Source organism: Platichthys flesus, chromosome 3 (assembly GCF_949316205.1).
Source record: "Platichthys flesus chromosome 3, fPlaFle2.1, whole genome shotgun sequence".
In the NCBI taxonomy this organism is placed as follows: Eukaryota; Metazoa; Chordata; class Actinopteri; order Pleuronectiformes; family Pleuronectidae; genus Platichthys; species Platichthys flesus.
In genome coordinates this window covers 11322375-11338813 of record NC_084947.1, presented here as the reverse complement: position 1 = coordinate 11338813, position 16439 = coordinate 11322375, and the positions used below count along the sequence as shown (strand labels likewise).

Sequence of the window (16439 nt, the reverse complement as noted above, 5' to 3'; positions counted from 1 at the left end):
ATGTTCTGAGACGGAATGAATAAAAGAACAGAGTAATTGCTCCGAGAGAAGAACAGAGAGGGCGCCATGAACAGGTCAATACTCAAAAGACAGGTGATCCAGCATGGAGCCCGTGGAAGAGGTGGCTGCAGCAGAACTGGGCAGGGGAATCTACGCACATGCGATGAACTCCATCAACTTTACATGATTTGCAAAGATCTAAAAAGCAGAGGAGTTGCTACTGCACAAGGTGAACTAAGATCTGTCCCGGTAGTTAAACTGGTTCCTATAGGTCTGACTATTTCTCTTATATCTCAACCACCGTTTAACTGTATTTTATCATTTTTGATTCTTCGTATTTTCTTTATTTGAGTTTCTTGCTCTTGTTTTTTTCTCATGTCCGTCTTATTATCATATTTTAAATCATATGTGAAGCCCTTTGATCTGCACCAACCTGCACGGTAAGGTGCTATGGACATTAAGTTTGATTGGTTGATCTATTCATGCTGCAGAGTAGTTGCGGTCTTTAATGGACGATGTGGCTGAGATGTGTGCAAAGCTTTGCTGGAGCTGATTGACCTGTGAGGTGGTGCAGTGAGGAGCAGTGTTGCCTCGCATGAGGAAGGTTGCCAGATAGGTTGGGGTTTCATGTTGCCCTTGTCTGTGTGGGTTTTCAACTAGTACCTCAGATTCCTCTGAACCCCGCCTCTCACCCAATCTTAGCTGGGATTGACTCAACGACCCTCAACAATAAAACCATAAGAACAAGTAAAAGTATTGCATATCAAATATGTTTGTTGTCAATTAATATCTTAACCCCCAGAATAACTTTTCTCTTTTTAAAGTGCTCATCCTTTTTTCAAAACTTCCAAAAACGATCTAGATGGTTGAGGTTGTCGGATGCTCCTCTGATTCACATTATAACCTGTCCTCGTCTCTCTCCTCAGACTTGAAGAAGTCGTTTGAACAGGAACCCCTGGGCAAGGAGGTATCTCTGGAGCAGGAGGTGCTGTTGCAGTGTCGTCCTCCGGAGGGCATACCAGCTGCTGAGGTACGTGCCACATTATCGTTAACCTCCACCACCCGAGGTGAAGGCGAAGTAAGATGTGAGATTATGAGACGTGTCTGCTGGAGCTGAACGAAACCAGGGAGTGACTGAAGGGGATGTAAAAATATCTAAAAGGGAATTACAAATCCCAAAATCATGAAGTGGAAATAAGTTGAGAGTGTGACAGAAAATATAGTTAATACAGATGTGACACTTTTTGAAATGCCTGGAACGGTGGATGGCAGACAGCAGAACAGAGTGGTGTGATGGGAGCATGCAATCGTTCACAGTCTTTGATCGAAGGGTGAGTTGACTACAAATCTATCCTGACCCCTTTGACAGGTTTATTTAAATGGCCTTTTAAATTATATCAATATTATTCATCAAAAACTTGAAAGACCTAATATCTCAAAGCTACAAGAAGTATCAAACCTACATTTGTATTTAGAAAGAGCAAAGAGTTTACTGAGACAAACAGAGACTTGGACTTAATCACAGTACTAAAATGTTTTTAACACCCGATTGCATGAAACACTTTCACATTTGTCTTGTTTTGAAAAAAAAAAATGAAATCTATGTAGTCGTTTCACATTCCGCAACCATGTTCGTGTTGAATTGTCTCATGCAGTGAAATCAGCCTGGATCCTTTTTTGACTGACAGTTGCTTGAAAGCTTGTCTGTGCTGAGGTAACACTGATCCAAAGTTTAAACTTAGATTTAAATGTCCCCGGAGATCTAATTTGAGACGCGGCACAAGTTTCACGAAGGGATCTCAGCGACAGCCGAGGTTCAGCCCATATTCCACTTATTTTACTTTCCCACTTCTCGCTCTCACTGCGGACCAGGACTCGCCTGCTCTCCTACAAAAGGACTGAAAAATGCACCGTCGTTCCTTTACGTTAGCTTATAGGCGGAAAAATTAAAACAGAGGGGAATGCAGTTGGAGTTGAAAAGGTAACAAACCGTGATCATAGTTTGCCTGCCTTGCTCGAGAGGCGGTGGTCTAGTGGCAGAAACTTGGACTATGGGCAGAGAAGGTCTCTGGTTCGTCTCTGGTTCGACTCCACGGAGAGACAACAAAAGACGAACCTGGATTGATCTGTCCAAAAATCCAAGAGTCTCCCTACCCTGTCTAGTGCCCCTGAGCAAGGCACCTTACTCCCCCAACATCTGCTCCCCGAGCGCCGTACATGGTCGCTCACTGCTCTGTGTGTCCTGCACACAGATGGGTTAAATGCAGAGGTTGAATTTGCCCGCCATTGCATGGGTGTGTTGTGCATGTCTGTGCATGTGTTTGGTATGAATAAACATATCTTAATCTTAATCAAGGACACCTTTGTTCAGGGATATAGCACATATGCTAGTATATACAGATAATAAATAATCACACTCACGACATACATATGCACAATGTCACAACGTCAAACCCCTTAATGTAAGATGCTATCGCCCCCGAGTAGATTGTGAGCACATCTAAATGTTATGTATGCGCCCGCGCCTGGTAAACATCCACTTGAGAGCAGGCACACGTGTCACATCCACTCCTCCAGGGCCCTAACTACAGCACAGAACGTCATTTACAGTTCAGATCTTTACTCTGCCGGACTCGTCTGGCTGCTTTTCCCGAATGAATAAAAAGACCAAATTTCATTTAGTCGGTGAACGGGGGAACAGGAGCGGCGGCGGCGGCAGCAGCAGCAGAGCGCTCCGAGGAGCCTGCGCTACCGGATAAGGTGTCTCTAAATCAGGTTTCCCTCCTTAGGGTTTGATAGTTGTTTTCAATTGCACCTTAAGTACACGGCTCCCCTGAGAGGGGAAGCAGGGGGGGGGTGTTGAGGGCGAGACAGAGAGGGAGACACTGCGATGGACCAGCATATAAAGTGAGGGAGTGTGTGCGTGTGTCTGTGTGTGTGTGTGTGTGTGTGGCGGTAGGAAGAGATGAGTGTGGGGCAGAATGAGACAGAAGGAAGAGTAGTGGGGAATAACAGAGGGCTCTTTACCTGTTCTCTGGCTTCTATGAATCGATAAATCTCATTCCTTTTGTTTCTTTTGAGGGGAGTAAATAAAACTGGTTGAATTGGGACATCAGTGCTAGAGCAGAGGAGCCTTTCAGCCACAAACATGGAGGCCCGTGGGGGATTGCTCATTACCGCTCCGGCCTTATCAGCTTTCTAACTGCGCTTTATTTTGACACCTGTTGGAACGCAAACACATTCACGCACAAAGGCACGCTCGCACTCCAAATGTTCACGCACTCACACACACACACACACACACCAGCACACGCACACTCAGAGCTATTTTTTCCAGTCCGGTCAAATTGGTATTTTCCATTCCTCTCTCCTGTCATAATGGGATCTGGGGGCAAATGGATTGGTCTGTCTCCCCTGTCTGCTGAAGCTGATTAGAGGGATTTAGCTTTAAAACCTGCTGATGACCTCAGGTTGCGTCCCTGACTTTCCGTCTGTCTTTCTTAATCTCTTCTGACTTTTCTATTTCTCTTTGTTCTTATCGTGCTCTTTCACACTCGCTGTTTACTTTCTCCTTTTCTCTTTGCTTGTTCTTCAAAACACAAACGCGTAACAGAAGCAATCTTTTTGTTTTTGATTGACAGCTCTCGGTGTCGCCGTCCTGTGACCTCTCTGAAGCCGTTCTAATTTTAGTGGTTGCGGTTGCCATGTCGACCACCTGACGACTGTTGTAAAGTTGTCAGCGTGACGGGTTCGGTGCCCCGACATGTGACACCCACATCGTAGTGCATGGCTGGCATCACATGGCTATTAACATACTGTTTTAAAGCTTTGACTACACGCACGCACACACAAGCCAAACACACAAACACACATGCATGCTTTACATTCATATGCACACAGCTAAAGTATGCACCCAGTTTGTCCATAAGTTTACTCAGACAACAGGTGCAGAAGCACACACACACACACACACACACACACACACACACACACGCACACACACACACACACACACACACACACACGCACACACAAACGCACTAACCATGACCAAGAGATACACTAAGGGACAGATTAGCCAAAGATCACTTTAACTGCTACACATCAGCCAGCCTCGAGGGGCCAGGGTCAAACGGAGCTGACATCTGCAAAGAAAACATCAGTCTCCACTACCTCCCATGTTCTCTCTCTCTCTCTCTCTCTCTCTCTCTCTCTCTCTCTCTCCCTCTCTCTCTCTCTTGCAATCTTAAACTCCCAGGAGACATGATTTTAGGCATTGTGGAATCCAGGAGAAACATCTAAATCTCTTTAGGCTGTGATCGAAAGCCTTTAAAAGCTGATGGAAGGCTATTGCATTCAGCAGGGGGGGGTTCAACAGTTCAAGAGGAAGGAGTTTAGAGACACAGACGGTGAACTCACAGAACCAGAAGCAAGGGCAGCCGCTGTTCAATTTCAATGAAAAGCACCCATCGGTTAGTCTCGTTCTTTATGAATTTCCAGACTAAAGCACTTTTCTGTCTCAAAGTCGTCCGCACACGTCAAAATAAGGCAATCACCAATCAAAATTAAGAAACTTAGACCAAACCACAGACAACTTTATAACATATTTGGTTCCCTACACATGTTCTGAGGTTCAGGGGAATCGAAAGAGTCAGAGTGAGCCCACAGGCCAGGCACAGCCAGTGGAGTTCACCTGGCAGGCGCAGTTTGAGGGCCTGTTTGTGTCTTTTTGAATATTTGTGTGTCTCTGTCTGTCTCAGCGTGTGAGTGATTACCCCAGCTGCAGTGAGATAAACACATCAGTTTGTGGTGACAGGCCATGTCCACGTGTCTGTCACACACGCACACACACACATACACACGCACACACACACACACAAACACACACACAGTCAGTAACTGGATACGTGTCTGGAGCCTGGTCAAGTTCCTGTCACATTCTTAACCGCTCAATCCACACCCCAAACGAGTGCAAGTTGGATAATGACTTATGATCGACCGATATATTATCTGTCTGAGTCTCGTCTTTCACCTCAGAAGATACATCATAGATAAAGTCAGAGACCAGCATTCTTCGCAAAGATATTTAACATCATATTTCTCATAAATTCATCGCAGTAAATTAACAGTAACATGTCAGTGCTATGTGTGACACGGTGTCAGACAGGGATCGTCCTTCAGCAGTTGAGCAAACAGCTGCCAGTTCCAAGGTTGAGGTGCTGAAGCTGATCAGAGCCGGCAATCTGAAAGAGATGTTTACTTTCATGCAGAACACACACATACACACGCACACACACACAAACACGCGCACACACACACACACACACACACACACACACACACACACACACATACAAACACACAGACACACACACCTAGGGTTGTCCCGATACTAACATTTTAGACTTTGATATGATACTAGAATGATTAAGAAAGAAAAGATTAAAAGGCCACAGGTTGAGGATCAGTTGATTTTCCTCTATGTTGAAACATGAATGCAGCCTTGGTTTGAACATCTGATTGTAGATCTGCCTCAGTACTTCTCAGTACTACTACTCCTTTGATCTATGTGGTCTTTGTGTAATAATAACCAATGTGCATATTTACTCATGTTCTTGTTCCTTGATGTGTCTCTGTGATTGTGAAGGACTCTTTGTGATGCAAGACATCGCAGACTTGTCTGTCAGAAGGCATCAGTGGTGTTGTGTGTCCAAAAGGCTAACTGCTACCTCGCTCTCACAGTATACTGTACACAGAGACACACACACACACACACACACACACACAGGCCCTGCAGTCGTTAATGTTTCATATGAGGACGTTTACTAGTGGAATCTGTCCGGAGGTCGTAACATCGGTGTATTGAATGGACAGTGAAGGTGACAGTGTGAATTAAAGAGCCGGACACCGCTCTCCTCCTGTGTTCACAGAGAGAAGGAGATACCATGAATTCCTTTAGAAGTGATTCGAAGATGATTTATTGAATATAGCAAGGTAAACTATTTGCAAGTTTTGAATTCAGCCAAAAAGCTGTATGTGTTCAGCCGGAAAGCTTTACCAATTGTTCCGCTGCTCATTATTTCTGCTTAACTTCCGCTTCTGCCAGAAACACCAGACATGTCAGATATTTCTCTTAACTGGAAATCATCTTTAGCCATTTTGGCGAAGAATGAAAATAATGAGAAACACCTCTGGCTGCTAGAGCTGCGTCTGTCTGAGTAAGAATATATACACTATATATTAAAAATAACACAGTATATTAATATGTTTCAGCTTTTTTATATTGTTGTTTAATTCCACTCCAATGTTGTGTCCACTTCAAACTGTTTTTAAATATTTTGTATTTTTTTCCTTCATTATTTCGTTTCTTATAGTAATGCATGCTTTTTGATGGACAGGGCTTTCTTAGTAATTTGAAAATAATTAAATGGACATGTTTGGGTAGAGAGGGTCTTTAGATAATATTTGTAATATCAAATAAAGCAATAGATCTAGTGACCACAGCACCAGAGGGATTAAAGTAATTTTTATCCTGAGCTTCCTTTGACAAACACGTGTGTGCCTGGTGTGTGCACCTGTGCGATTGTACTTGTGTGTGTCCCTGCTAGTATGTGTGTGTGTGTGTGTGTGTGCACAGAAAACAATTTATGTAATGCTGCTTCCCCAATAGACCCTTACCTTAATCCTCTTTGAGCTTGGATGGTAAGCCCCACGGCTCATCTCCCATCACATTTTACCTTCATCCTCAACCTCTGTCAGAAATCATCGCCGTAATCCACAGATTAGTCAGCAATCTCTTTTTTATTCCCACTGCCTCGGGTGAATTATTAAAATGTGTTAAGATTATTAAAATGCTGATGCCACGGTCGATCACTGGGCTGCAATTTACAAATGGAAGAGATGAGGAAGAGCAGGTTTTTTTGTTTGTTTTGGTAGTAAATGTATTGTGATTGTATATTAGTGATGTAGGGAGGGATTAGAATCATTATCTAATGTGTGTACACAGACTCACGAGGGAACGCACATGAACTCATGGGCTTTATCCGCCAGCGTCCTTCACTTCTTGTAGTGGATAGCAGCGCAGTCTTTTATTACCACTTTGTATTTTGCGAAAGCGACAGTGTCACACTTGCATACACACACAAGGAGAGGGAGAAAAATACATACATCCAGTGTAAGCCGTGATTCCCGGAGGCCTGGGAGGCTGTTCATCCAGTGATAAGCCGTGTCAGTAAATTCAGGCGTTAGTCAGAGCCCACAAAGCCAGCAGCCTGTGCTGAACTGCATGGGAAATGTGAGTTTTTCTCCATTGCAGAACCTCAGCAGGATCCATCAGACTTCCTTACAATTGTATTTTCTCTCTCTCTCTCTCTCTCTCCCTCCACACAGACATCTCTTGCTCTGTTCAGTTTCATTCGGTTCCAATCGCTGCTTCTGTCTAGACTGAAGGACTCAAATATATTTTGTTAGCAAAATATTTGCACATAGAAATCTTTCCATTTTTCTCCCTTTCTGCCCGTCTTACTTTTCTCATGCAATGCCGATTTCAGAGTGCATGCATTTCTTATTTATTTTGGCGCTGTCGCACAAGGGAAAGAGTTTTGCTATTTCAGCCTTCCCCTATGACCGTAACCTCAGGCCCTTATGGTACATTCAACCACCATCATCATCATCATCCTCATTTAAGGAAACTATCAATCAGAATGCAAAGAGGGGAAGCATCTCTTTACGTATAGTTGCCCTGTGTTTTGTTTCTCAACTGACGACCCAACCTGCAGTAATTTCCTCCCTGCACAGGAAGTGTGTGCCAGTGATCATGTCTAGTTTTAGTTCACTGTGGTCTGAGGTTCGAGTCTTTTAGAAACAGGACTTTGTTCTTTGTGTCCGTGGTGTGCAGAGAGTTAAGTGGCTGAGAACCTCCTCTCTTTCATTACACTTTCAAACACTTGGGCTAAAACTATAGGACAGTCCTTCTCTGCAGTTAACCCTTTATTTAATGACCTCCTGGCAGTCTTTTTAAATGGTGGTATGGTTGAGGTTTTTTTAGCTGTTGTCTCTGCTGCACAAGAAGCTGCTCACCTGTTTATTTAAAGTTCAGTGAAGCTCGACTCATTGCCGTTGTCGTGAAGGTGTTGTCATCAGGAGGAACAAGCGTAGCTCACATGAATGATTCCCACTTGTCATTGCTACTTAGTGCAGGTTGCCTCTTAATCAAGTCTGTTAATATTAAACATATCATGTGTCCAAGTCGCACCAAATCCGTTGCTTATCTTCCTCGGGTCCTTAACAACACTGATGCCAAGTGTGAGGCCGGCAAGATGAACTGTCCTTGAGATATGCGAGACACATAGAGACAGACAGAGGGAGATTTCGATAGATAGATTAGATGAATCTTCATTACTGTCTTTTTAATTACTCTCACTCTTCCCCACTGAGTGGTCTCTCTTTCTTTCCTCACTTTGTCTCTCTCCGTCCCCGCCCCGCTGTCTCTCAGTCCTCCACCCCCCCCCCCGCTTTCTTGACACAGTTCTGAGACAAAGCTGAGGATTGATGGTGACATGACACCATCACCCCTACCCCTGCTGCCCCTGGCAGGCCTGACAGTGTTGTCACGGATGAATGGCCACAGTGTTTTGACACGGGGTGCGACAGTGTCAAATAACAAAACTGTGTTTCTGTTCTGTCAAGTTCTATAAGTTGTTAGACCATGCTAGTCTTTTTCAGACCATGCATAACCGTGTAATTAGTACAGTTGTCCACATGAGCTTGTGACGTTTTCCTTATACTTGCTATTATAATACACAGAACATATAATAAACTGATATAGTTTGTGCCTCGATGTCCAGCTGCTGCCAAGCGTTGTAATATAAATATATGTCCTTAAACATAAAAAAATGTTTAATAACTCACAGCTTTGAATAATTGCTCCAATAAATTGCTCTTCACTTACGGCCCCATTCACTGAAGTGTTCTTCAGTGAGTTACTAAAGGAGGTCATTGTCTGTGCAAATAATCATCTTATGAATCTGACTGTGCTGATGGCACAACATTATCGGACGATGATTGTGTAGCACTTGTGGAGCAGAGAATGTGTTTGTAGTGAAATGTGATCCTCTGTGGTCTGATTGTAAAAGAAGACATTGCTTTGATTTTATTCCATTCCATCCACTCTTATCTCTCTCTATGTCTTCATACAGCCATCAAATCTGTTGCTCATTTTCCCAGTTCAGCTTCTTTCTGTTCCACTCGCTGATTCTCTCTAGTCTGAGAGAATCCAGTTTATATTGTTGCAAAATATGTGCAAATTTTCTTTTTGCTCCTTTTACTTCCTGTCTCTCCTGTAATGCTGACTAGCAACGTTTTGTGTAAACATGAAACACTGAGGTTTATTTTGGCATTCTCACATAAGCCGAGGAGTCTTGTTTTTTCAGCCTTGCACAGTGACTGCATGCTCTGATCCTGTCTACCATCTAACTATGTGTTTAATATTTTCTGTCATATCAAATCAAATAGGAGTAGTCTTTATGCTGAGCTGTATTAACCACAATACTGCTGACGCCCTGGAATCGTATTAAAACATTTCCTTATCTAACACAGCCAAGAAGCACTTTGGGCTATCGATGTTTTTCCTGATTTCAGAAGTATCATTTTTACGGTAGATGGCTGTACAGGCTACTCAAGTGTGACCTGGCAGAGAGGCCAATGCACAGCACTTAGAGATAAGAGGCTCCTACAGTTCTTTGGGAACAATAATGACTGAATGTGCTGCTCAAGATGATGTCTGCTGGTTTCAGGGTTTGTAAAATAACTGTTGCAGTTTGACGTAAAGATATTCAGCACAGTCAAATATGTGTTATCGGTCAATGCAGGTTCATCATTTGGTTTTTAAAAAAGGCTTTTTTTGAGGTTGTGTTCATATAAACTGTACAAACATAGAAAACATATTTTCATATAAACCATGTTTTTTTTACCTTTGACTGTACATCGTCAGAATGCACCACACGGGGAGGTCTGCGATAGTTCAGCTGACCCAGCTAATAAAGCAAAGCTGATTCTGTTATTGGGTGGATTTAATAACACTGGAGAGCTGGAGAGTCAATTAAAAAGGATTAGCATGTCCCCAATCAGCTCAGAGCCTCTTCATGCTTTAATGATTATGGAGTGTCATCGGCACGCCTACACTGTACAGTGAACAAGGTTTTGACATACACACACACACACACACAAGATGAACATGTATATAAATATATATGATTCAGTTTGCCTCCCCACTAATTACACATGCCAACGTAAGCATTCATTTCATCTTTCTGTGTCAGCGGAAAAGTTTTATTCAAATTCAAGTGATTCAATTTGTATCAACTCAAATGTAAGAATGAAGATATTTGAATAAACAGGTTTATCTTATCAAATGAGATCATTTTCACTCAGAACTTGTTAAAGTATCATAATTTTATAATGACACCACTATAGGTAAGTGGGGTTGAAAGGTTAATGTGTCTGCATGTATTTGTAGCCACTGAATTCCACCTTGAACATGAATCCTTTAAAAAACAACTGGACAAGGTTAAGACTGGACCAGAAGGAGAGAGGGATATTTTCCCTTTAAGGAATTTTAATTTTAATTTTAAATTCTTTGTCATAGTGAGGAGTGATTCTCACGGTTGGAATTGAGGAATGGATTCTCCTGATCTTGAAAATAGTAGAAAGTTTCTGATATTACAGTAGATGTAGAGCGGTAAAAAAAAGTCAAAGACAGTTCGATCTGGTTGGATTCGTAGATTGTGGAAAGAGAAAAACATTGAGTCGGAGATGACTCAGTCTTTACAGGTGTTTCAGGTCATTGTGCTGAAACACTTAAAAGCACTTCAGCAGTCTGCGTCCTGTGGATTCTTTTTCACACTCTCCAATTGCTCTGCGTTTTCTCCCCACTGTTACTTTCCAGCTTTCCTTTTACCTTCCCTCCTCCTCCTCCTCCTCCTCCTCCTCCTCCTCCTCCTGCTTCTCTCGCCTTTCACTGCTGTTGCCGTGTATGATGTTAAAGTACTTAGTGAACGGGAGGGTTCGGCAGGAAAGGCAAAATACATCACTGTCCAGAGAAATAAAGAAAGCAACAGACGCATTGATACGCTGGGGCTTCAACACTTTTACTGCACTGACCCGTAACCATGCATGGGGCTGTTCAATAATTTAACAACCCGTCAGTCATTCCAATGCCGGCTCACAGCGAACAGGAAAGTCAGTTACTCAAATCAAATCCTATTATTTTTTATTCCAGTGTTTTGAAACGGGGAGTCAATTGGATATATTGTGTGATGATCCTCTTCTGCTTTTTGAATAATTGTGGGTGAGATCAATTGAGATGTCAATAACTCTGCATTATGCTTGGAAGTTCTAAATCAAACATTGAGTGGTTCGGTGTTTGCGTCAGTCTCATTAGGTTTTGTCTGTAGTTGTCATTCAGTGTGTGTTCTGCACAGCACCTCCACACTGAGTATTGCCTCGTGGCATTCTGGGCCTGCACATCAGACAAGACCAAAAAAAGTACAGCATGAAATATTAGAACAGAGGAGGGTTTAATTCTAATCGCTTAATATCCTACCTTTCAGTTCCTCCACCACAAGTATTAAGTGTTTTGCTTCTTGAACTTCCCCTGCGGATATTTGAGGTGTTGATCCTGATTCCAGCTGTTACCGAGTCAAAGTCTGTTTGGGGGAAACTTTTCTCCAGAAGTGTCTGAGCCGTTGAGTGGATTTGGATGTTTTTCCTCTTGCCTCTTCCTCTAATGATTTGAGCCCAGGGTCTCATTCCAGCCCTCCGTCCCCTAACACTCTCGCCCCAAACTGTCATCTCTGTATTTCCTCCCCTCCTCCCCTCAGCTGCCGTCGCTGCTCACAGTCCCTGAACGTTTTCATCCCGAGACCTCGGGAGTCTGAGTGGTTTTCTATGTGCTCACCTTGTTTTTTTTGATTTTCTTCCTTTTCTTTCAAACTTCCTGTGTTACTCGTGTCATTGGGTCTTGTTTCATAAGTTTAGTGAGCATTGCCCTTTGTGTACGGGCAGCTGTGACCCAAGCGTTAAGAGCTGGTCGTCCACTGACTAGACGATCGGAGGTTCAACTTCTTCTGCATGCCGAAGTGCCCTTGGGCCAGATAGTGAACACCAAATTGCACCTCATGGCTCTGTGTATAGATGTAGTGTGTAGGCGAGTGGGAAAACAATGTGCTAAACTGAAAATGCTTTAAGAGTATAGAAAAGTGCTATACATGATAAAGAAAAGGTAAGAAACTGTATGAAATGAAGTTGCAATAAAGAGCAAGGTAAAAAGGAATAAAAAGGAATTCAAATAACACAAAAGCACCAGACTTACAAATCAGACATAATGCTTTCCTATAAAGATGTAGTGGTTTAAAGAGGGTGCTGGTGAGCCTGATCCCGTCAGAGAGTTCCAGAGCCTCGGGGGGCCCTGGCGGAGGAACCCTGGTCGCCCTGAGCAGCCAGCATTGACCTGGGGACAGCTAACAGGAAACAGGTTAGCTGATCTCAGGTCGCCACTGGGAGTGCAAGGACTCAAGAGCTGATGTCATTTGCACCTGTTACACTGCAAATAAATGCAGGTGTACAGGGATTATTTGATAATGGACGTGCCATTAGTGTCCTACAGTAGTTTGCATTGCCTCCCGTCTTCCTGCTTTGCTCTCTATCTTACGTGCTCTGTTTTATGGTTTTCCACCTTCCACCCCCGAGCCTCTGCTTCCCTTTTTTGCACATGTTTTTTCTTTCTTTTCCATTTATTCACTAACCACCTGCACCATGTTAAGAGTTAAAGCCCCCCCATCAGTCCTCCGCAGTGGTAGTCCATCTACTTCATCAGCCCTCTCCTGTCTGTGCTCGTTTTCTTTCTCTCCCCTTTCCCTCTCTCCCCCGGCATTCCTTGCATTTCTTCCACTTTCCTTGTTTTCCCAAGTGTTGGGCTGAAAGGATTACCTCCGTATATTTTCCCCATCTTTTCCTTTTTCTCTCCATTCAGCACCTCAGTCTGTCTCTGTACCCCCTTCCATCCTTCTTTACCTAATTATGGACATAGCATGGAACCTCCAAATCGCTCATTCTCCCTCAGTCTCCCGAACCTCCTCATTACCTTTTCATTCCCCCTATTTATTCCATTGCTCACTCACTCTCTCTCTCTTTTCTTCTGTCGCTCTCTCTGTGGACTCCCTCCCACTCTTGATTCCTGTCCCAAGTTGATAATGCCGGATCAGCTTTAATGGATCACCCATAGATATCTTCTCCTAACCTGCACTCCTCGTCTCCTCCTCCTCCTCCTCCTCCTCCTCCTCCTCCACAATAATCACTGCCTTCCTGACTCTAGCTCCCCCTCCTTCACCGTTGCCTTGGAAATACCTTTTCTCTATCCGGCCCTCTCTTGAGATTGTTCCCCATCCATCTCTCCCTCTCTCAGTCTCTCCCCACTCTTGAATGTCGACATGAGAGGGTGAGTCTAATAGATCACTGTGAAGCATCTGCACCTGTGTTAAATCTCAGAGGTAACACCGTGTGTGTGTGTGTGTGTGTGTGTGTGTGTGTGTGTGTGCGTGCACATACATGTATGTGTGTGTGTGTGTGTGTGTGTGTGTGTGTGTGTGTGTGTGTGTGTGTGTGTGTGTGTGTGTGTGTGTGTGTGTGTGTGGCAGCATGTGTGCACCCAAGAGAAGCCAATGCAGCCTTTCTGTTCAGCACATCTGTGACCTCTTTTAGTGCTGAGCAACTTCTTTGTTTTGGCTCTCCTTTACTGTTTTCTCCTCTCCTCTCCTCTCCTCTCCTCTCCTCTCCTCTCCTCTCCTCTCCTCTCCTCTCCTCTCTTCTCCTCTCCTTTCCCCTCCTCATTTCACCTGCTTCTACTTTATCCCTCTTTTTCTTTCTTTCATTTACAAGCTGACATCACAGAAAAGGAACCATTAATTTTTAGATTTTATATTTAGTTTATACAGCATGTTCTTCATTTACCTTTCTGTAAGAAGTAAGTGCTGACTCTGAAAAACAAATGCTGCATTACGTTATGATACGTGATATTTAGAGTCACGTTCAAAAGCACAAATCACAGCTTAGTAAAATAATAATGTGGGGTACCGGTGTCTCGTGCATCATTCAGTGGTCGTGTACCAAGGTGCAGATTGTGGTGGTTACAAACAGGCCTCTGTAGGCCTGTCCTAGTCCAACTGGGTGTCCTCCTGTGTCCCAGTTCTGTCTCTGTGGGACACCTTGGAGAGCGCTCTGCTATTCCACACGCTCCGCTGCACATTGGGGATTCTTCTATCTCTCATATAATGTCGGTACCGCTCCCTCAACGCTCAACCACAGTTTGTTTTATGGTGGTACAACTCTTTTAAGAACATCCACAAAGTCCTGGATCACAAAGTGTTCTCTTCTCCTGCCCACACATTGGATTATTCTCTTTCACCTTTCACACTTCACCCCTCCATGCATTTTTCCTGTTGTAATATCAAGTTGTGCTGTACTCGGCACTGCTTTATTGTTTTATTCTCATCTCTGTACAAGCTGAAAGGTCTGTGCCTAAGACGCATTGCAGAATAAGAAACAATATATATATATTGTTTTATGTAGAAATAATTGTGTAATATTTGGAGAAATCTGAAGGGTGTTGGCAACCATTATTTTCAAATTGTCTTATAACACCTGTGTCTTGCTCTTTCAGTGGAAATTAAAATAGATTAAACTTGCTCTAGATGTATTTCTCTAAAGATACATATTAGTATGGGATGATTGTCAATGGTGGCCCAGTTATGTCACTGTGGTTAATTGGGTCTTTATGTCACTTCCCTGGATCTAGTTAATTAAGCTGTCAGAGCCTCTGAATTCCCATATTGGCATTTACACACATCGGAACTGACACACACACACACACACACACAACCACACAGAGAGACACACACACACACAGGCACGGCCCTTATTGTAACCTGCACAATCTGCTCAGTCTGCCCAGTCCTGGCATGTATTGTATTGGAGTGGTGTTGGTGGCCGTAGTAAATTCCCAGCAGCAGCAGTGGGCAGCAGGTTTGTCCTAATCACCTCCCAAGTGAGGGTGCAGACAGAAACACCAGGACATATGGCCAATTAAGACAGGGATGTGAAATGGCACCCACATATACTGTAGGTGACACAAAATCACACCTCACACAATTAATGCAATTCAGTGACAAGGTTATTGTTAACAACTGTTCCTCGCGACGGCAGAGACACTCCATTTTTAAAACAGGCTGGAAACAGATTTTCTCGGGGTTGTAGTTCGTATTTTTGGTTTTGTTTCTTCTGTGTCTCATCCTATCCAATTGTCTCTTTGCCCTTTACCTCCCAGTTTTCTGTCTGCCTGTCTGAGAGATGTCCTCACCTCAGCGTTGATTGGCTTCATTATTATATTCCTCTCAAATGGAGACCTTGAAGGCCTCTTCATGTTAGATCTTCCTATAACTGTTGAGCTAATCCTCCCTCAGAGATGACACCATTGTAATCATGTTTAAAGTTGTTGCGTCTATTTTGGTGCCTGAAAGAATATAAATAAAGAAGGTATGCGTCTGCACCGTAAGAATACAAAGGCATTGGCTTGGAAGTGAAGTGAGAGTCATGCCAGTGAAGAGGTTAGTCTTGCTTCCTCATTCGGATTAACGTATTTTCCTTAAACCCAATTTGATTGGCTGGGGGCCTCCACTGCTGCATTGGAAGTTGAGCTCTGTTCAAGCTCTACAGAACGCTGTGACACAATGCAGTTCTGCAGCACATGACATCACCTGTTTCAAAATGAATGAGCAGCATTTCTGCCGAAGCCTCTAGCCAATACGTGTGAGTCCTGCATCAGACGAGCATCAGTGGAAAAGTGGATTTTAAGATGCAAACTTGGAAGATGAAACAATTAGTGGTTCAGATGTCCTTGCAGATTTCTTTCTTTTATCACTTCATCACCATTTATTTTTTATTTGATGTTTATTTTAGGGTAATTCAGTGAAGTTAGATTATCTAGGTCCAATTTGGATGAACCAGGTTATAGGACTACCATTTTATATATTTTTCCTTCATGTTGATGAGTTTTTAAACCCTCATTCTAATGATTGAAGGAGAAATCAGAACCTTTCCAAACCACAATGACCTGTGGTTTTATTTCAGAATTATTTCATCCGCAATACAGTCCAAATATTGACACTAAAAGACGAAAACAATATTCATTTCATTTGAGACATTTAGACACGGATTTCACTTTAAGTGTTACATTCACTCGATACTGAGGGAAGCCATTTAAGACAAATTGTTTTTGTTTTTCCCGTCATGATGGTTACTCTCCTGTAATTGTCTGAAACAACAAAATCCTTTTTGTTTATCTTATCACAATGAGCTAATTGTTTTGTCTAATATCAATGTGCATC

At 43.1% G+C, this 16439-nt stretch overlaps 1 protein-coding gene across 1 annotated transcript in view; it reads left to right on the top strand.

Annotated features, from left to right (window-relative positions):
- The window catches only part of unc5ca (unc-5 netrin receptor Ca), a 187465-nt gene that overhangs the window by 121075 nt on the left and 49951 nt on the right, over positions 1–16439 (top strand). Inside the window, exon 4 of the mRNA XM_062384878.1 lies at positions 927–1030. Coding sequence (XP_062240862.1) covers positions 927–1030 — 104 coding nt within the window. The remainder of the gene's footprint in view (positions 1–926; positions 1031–16439) is intronic.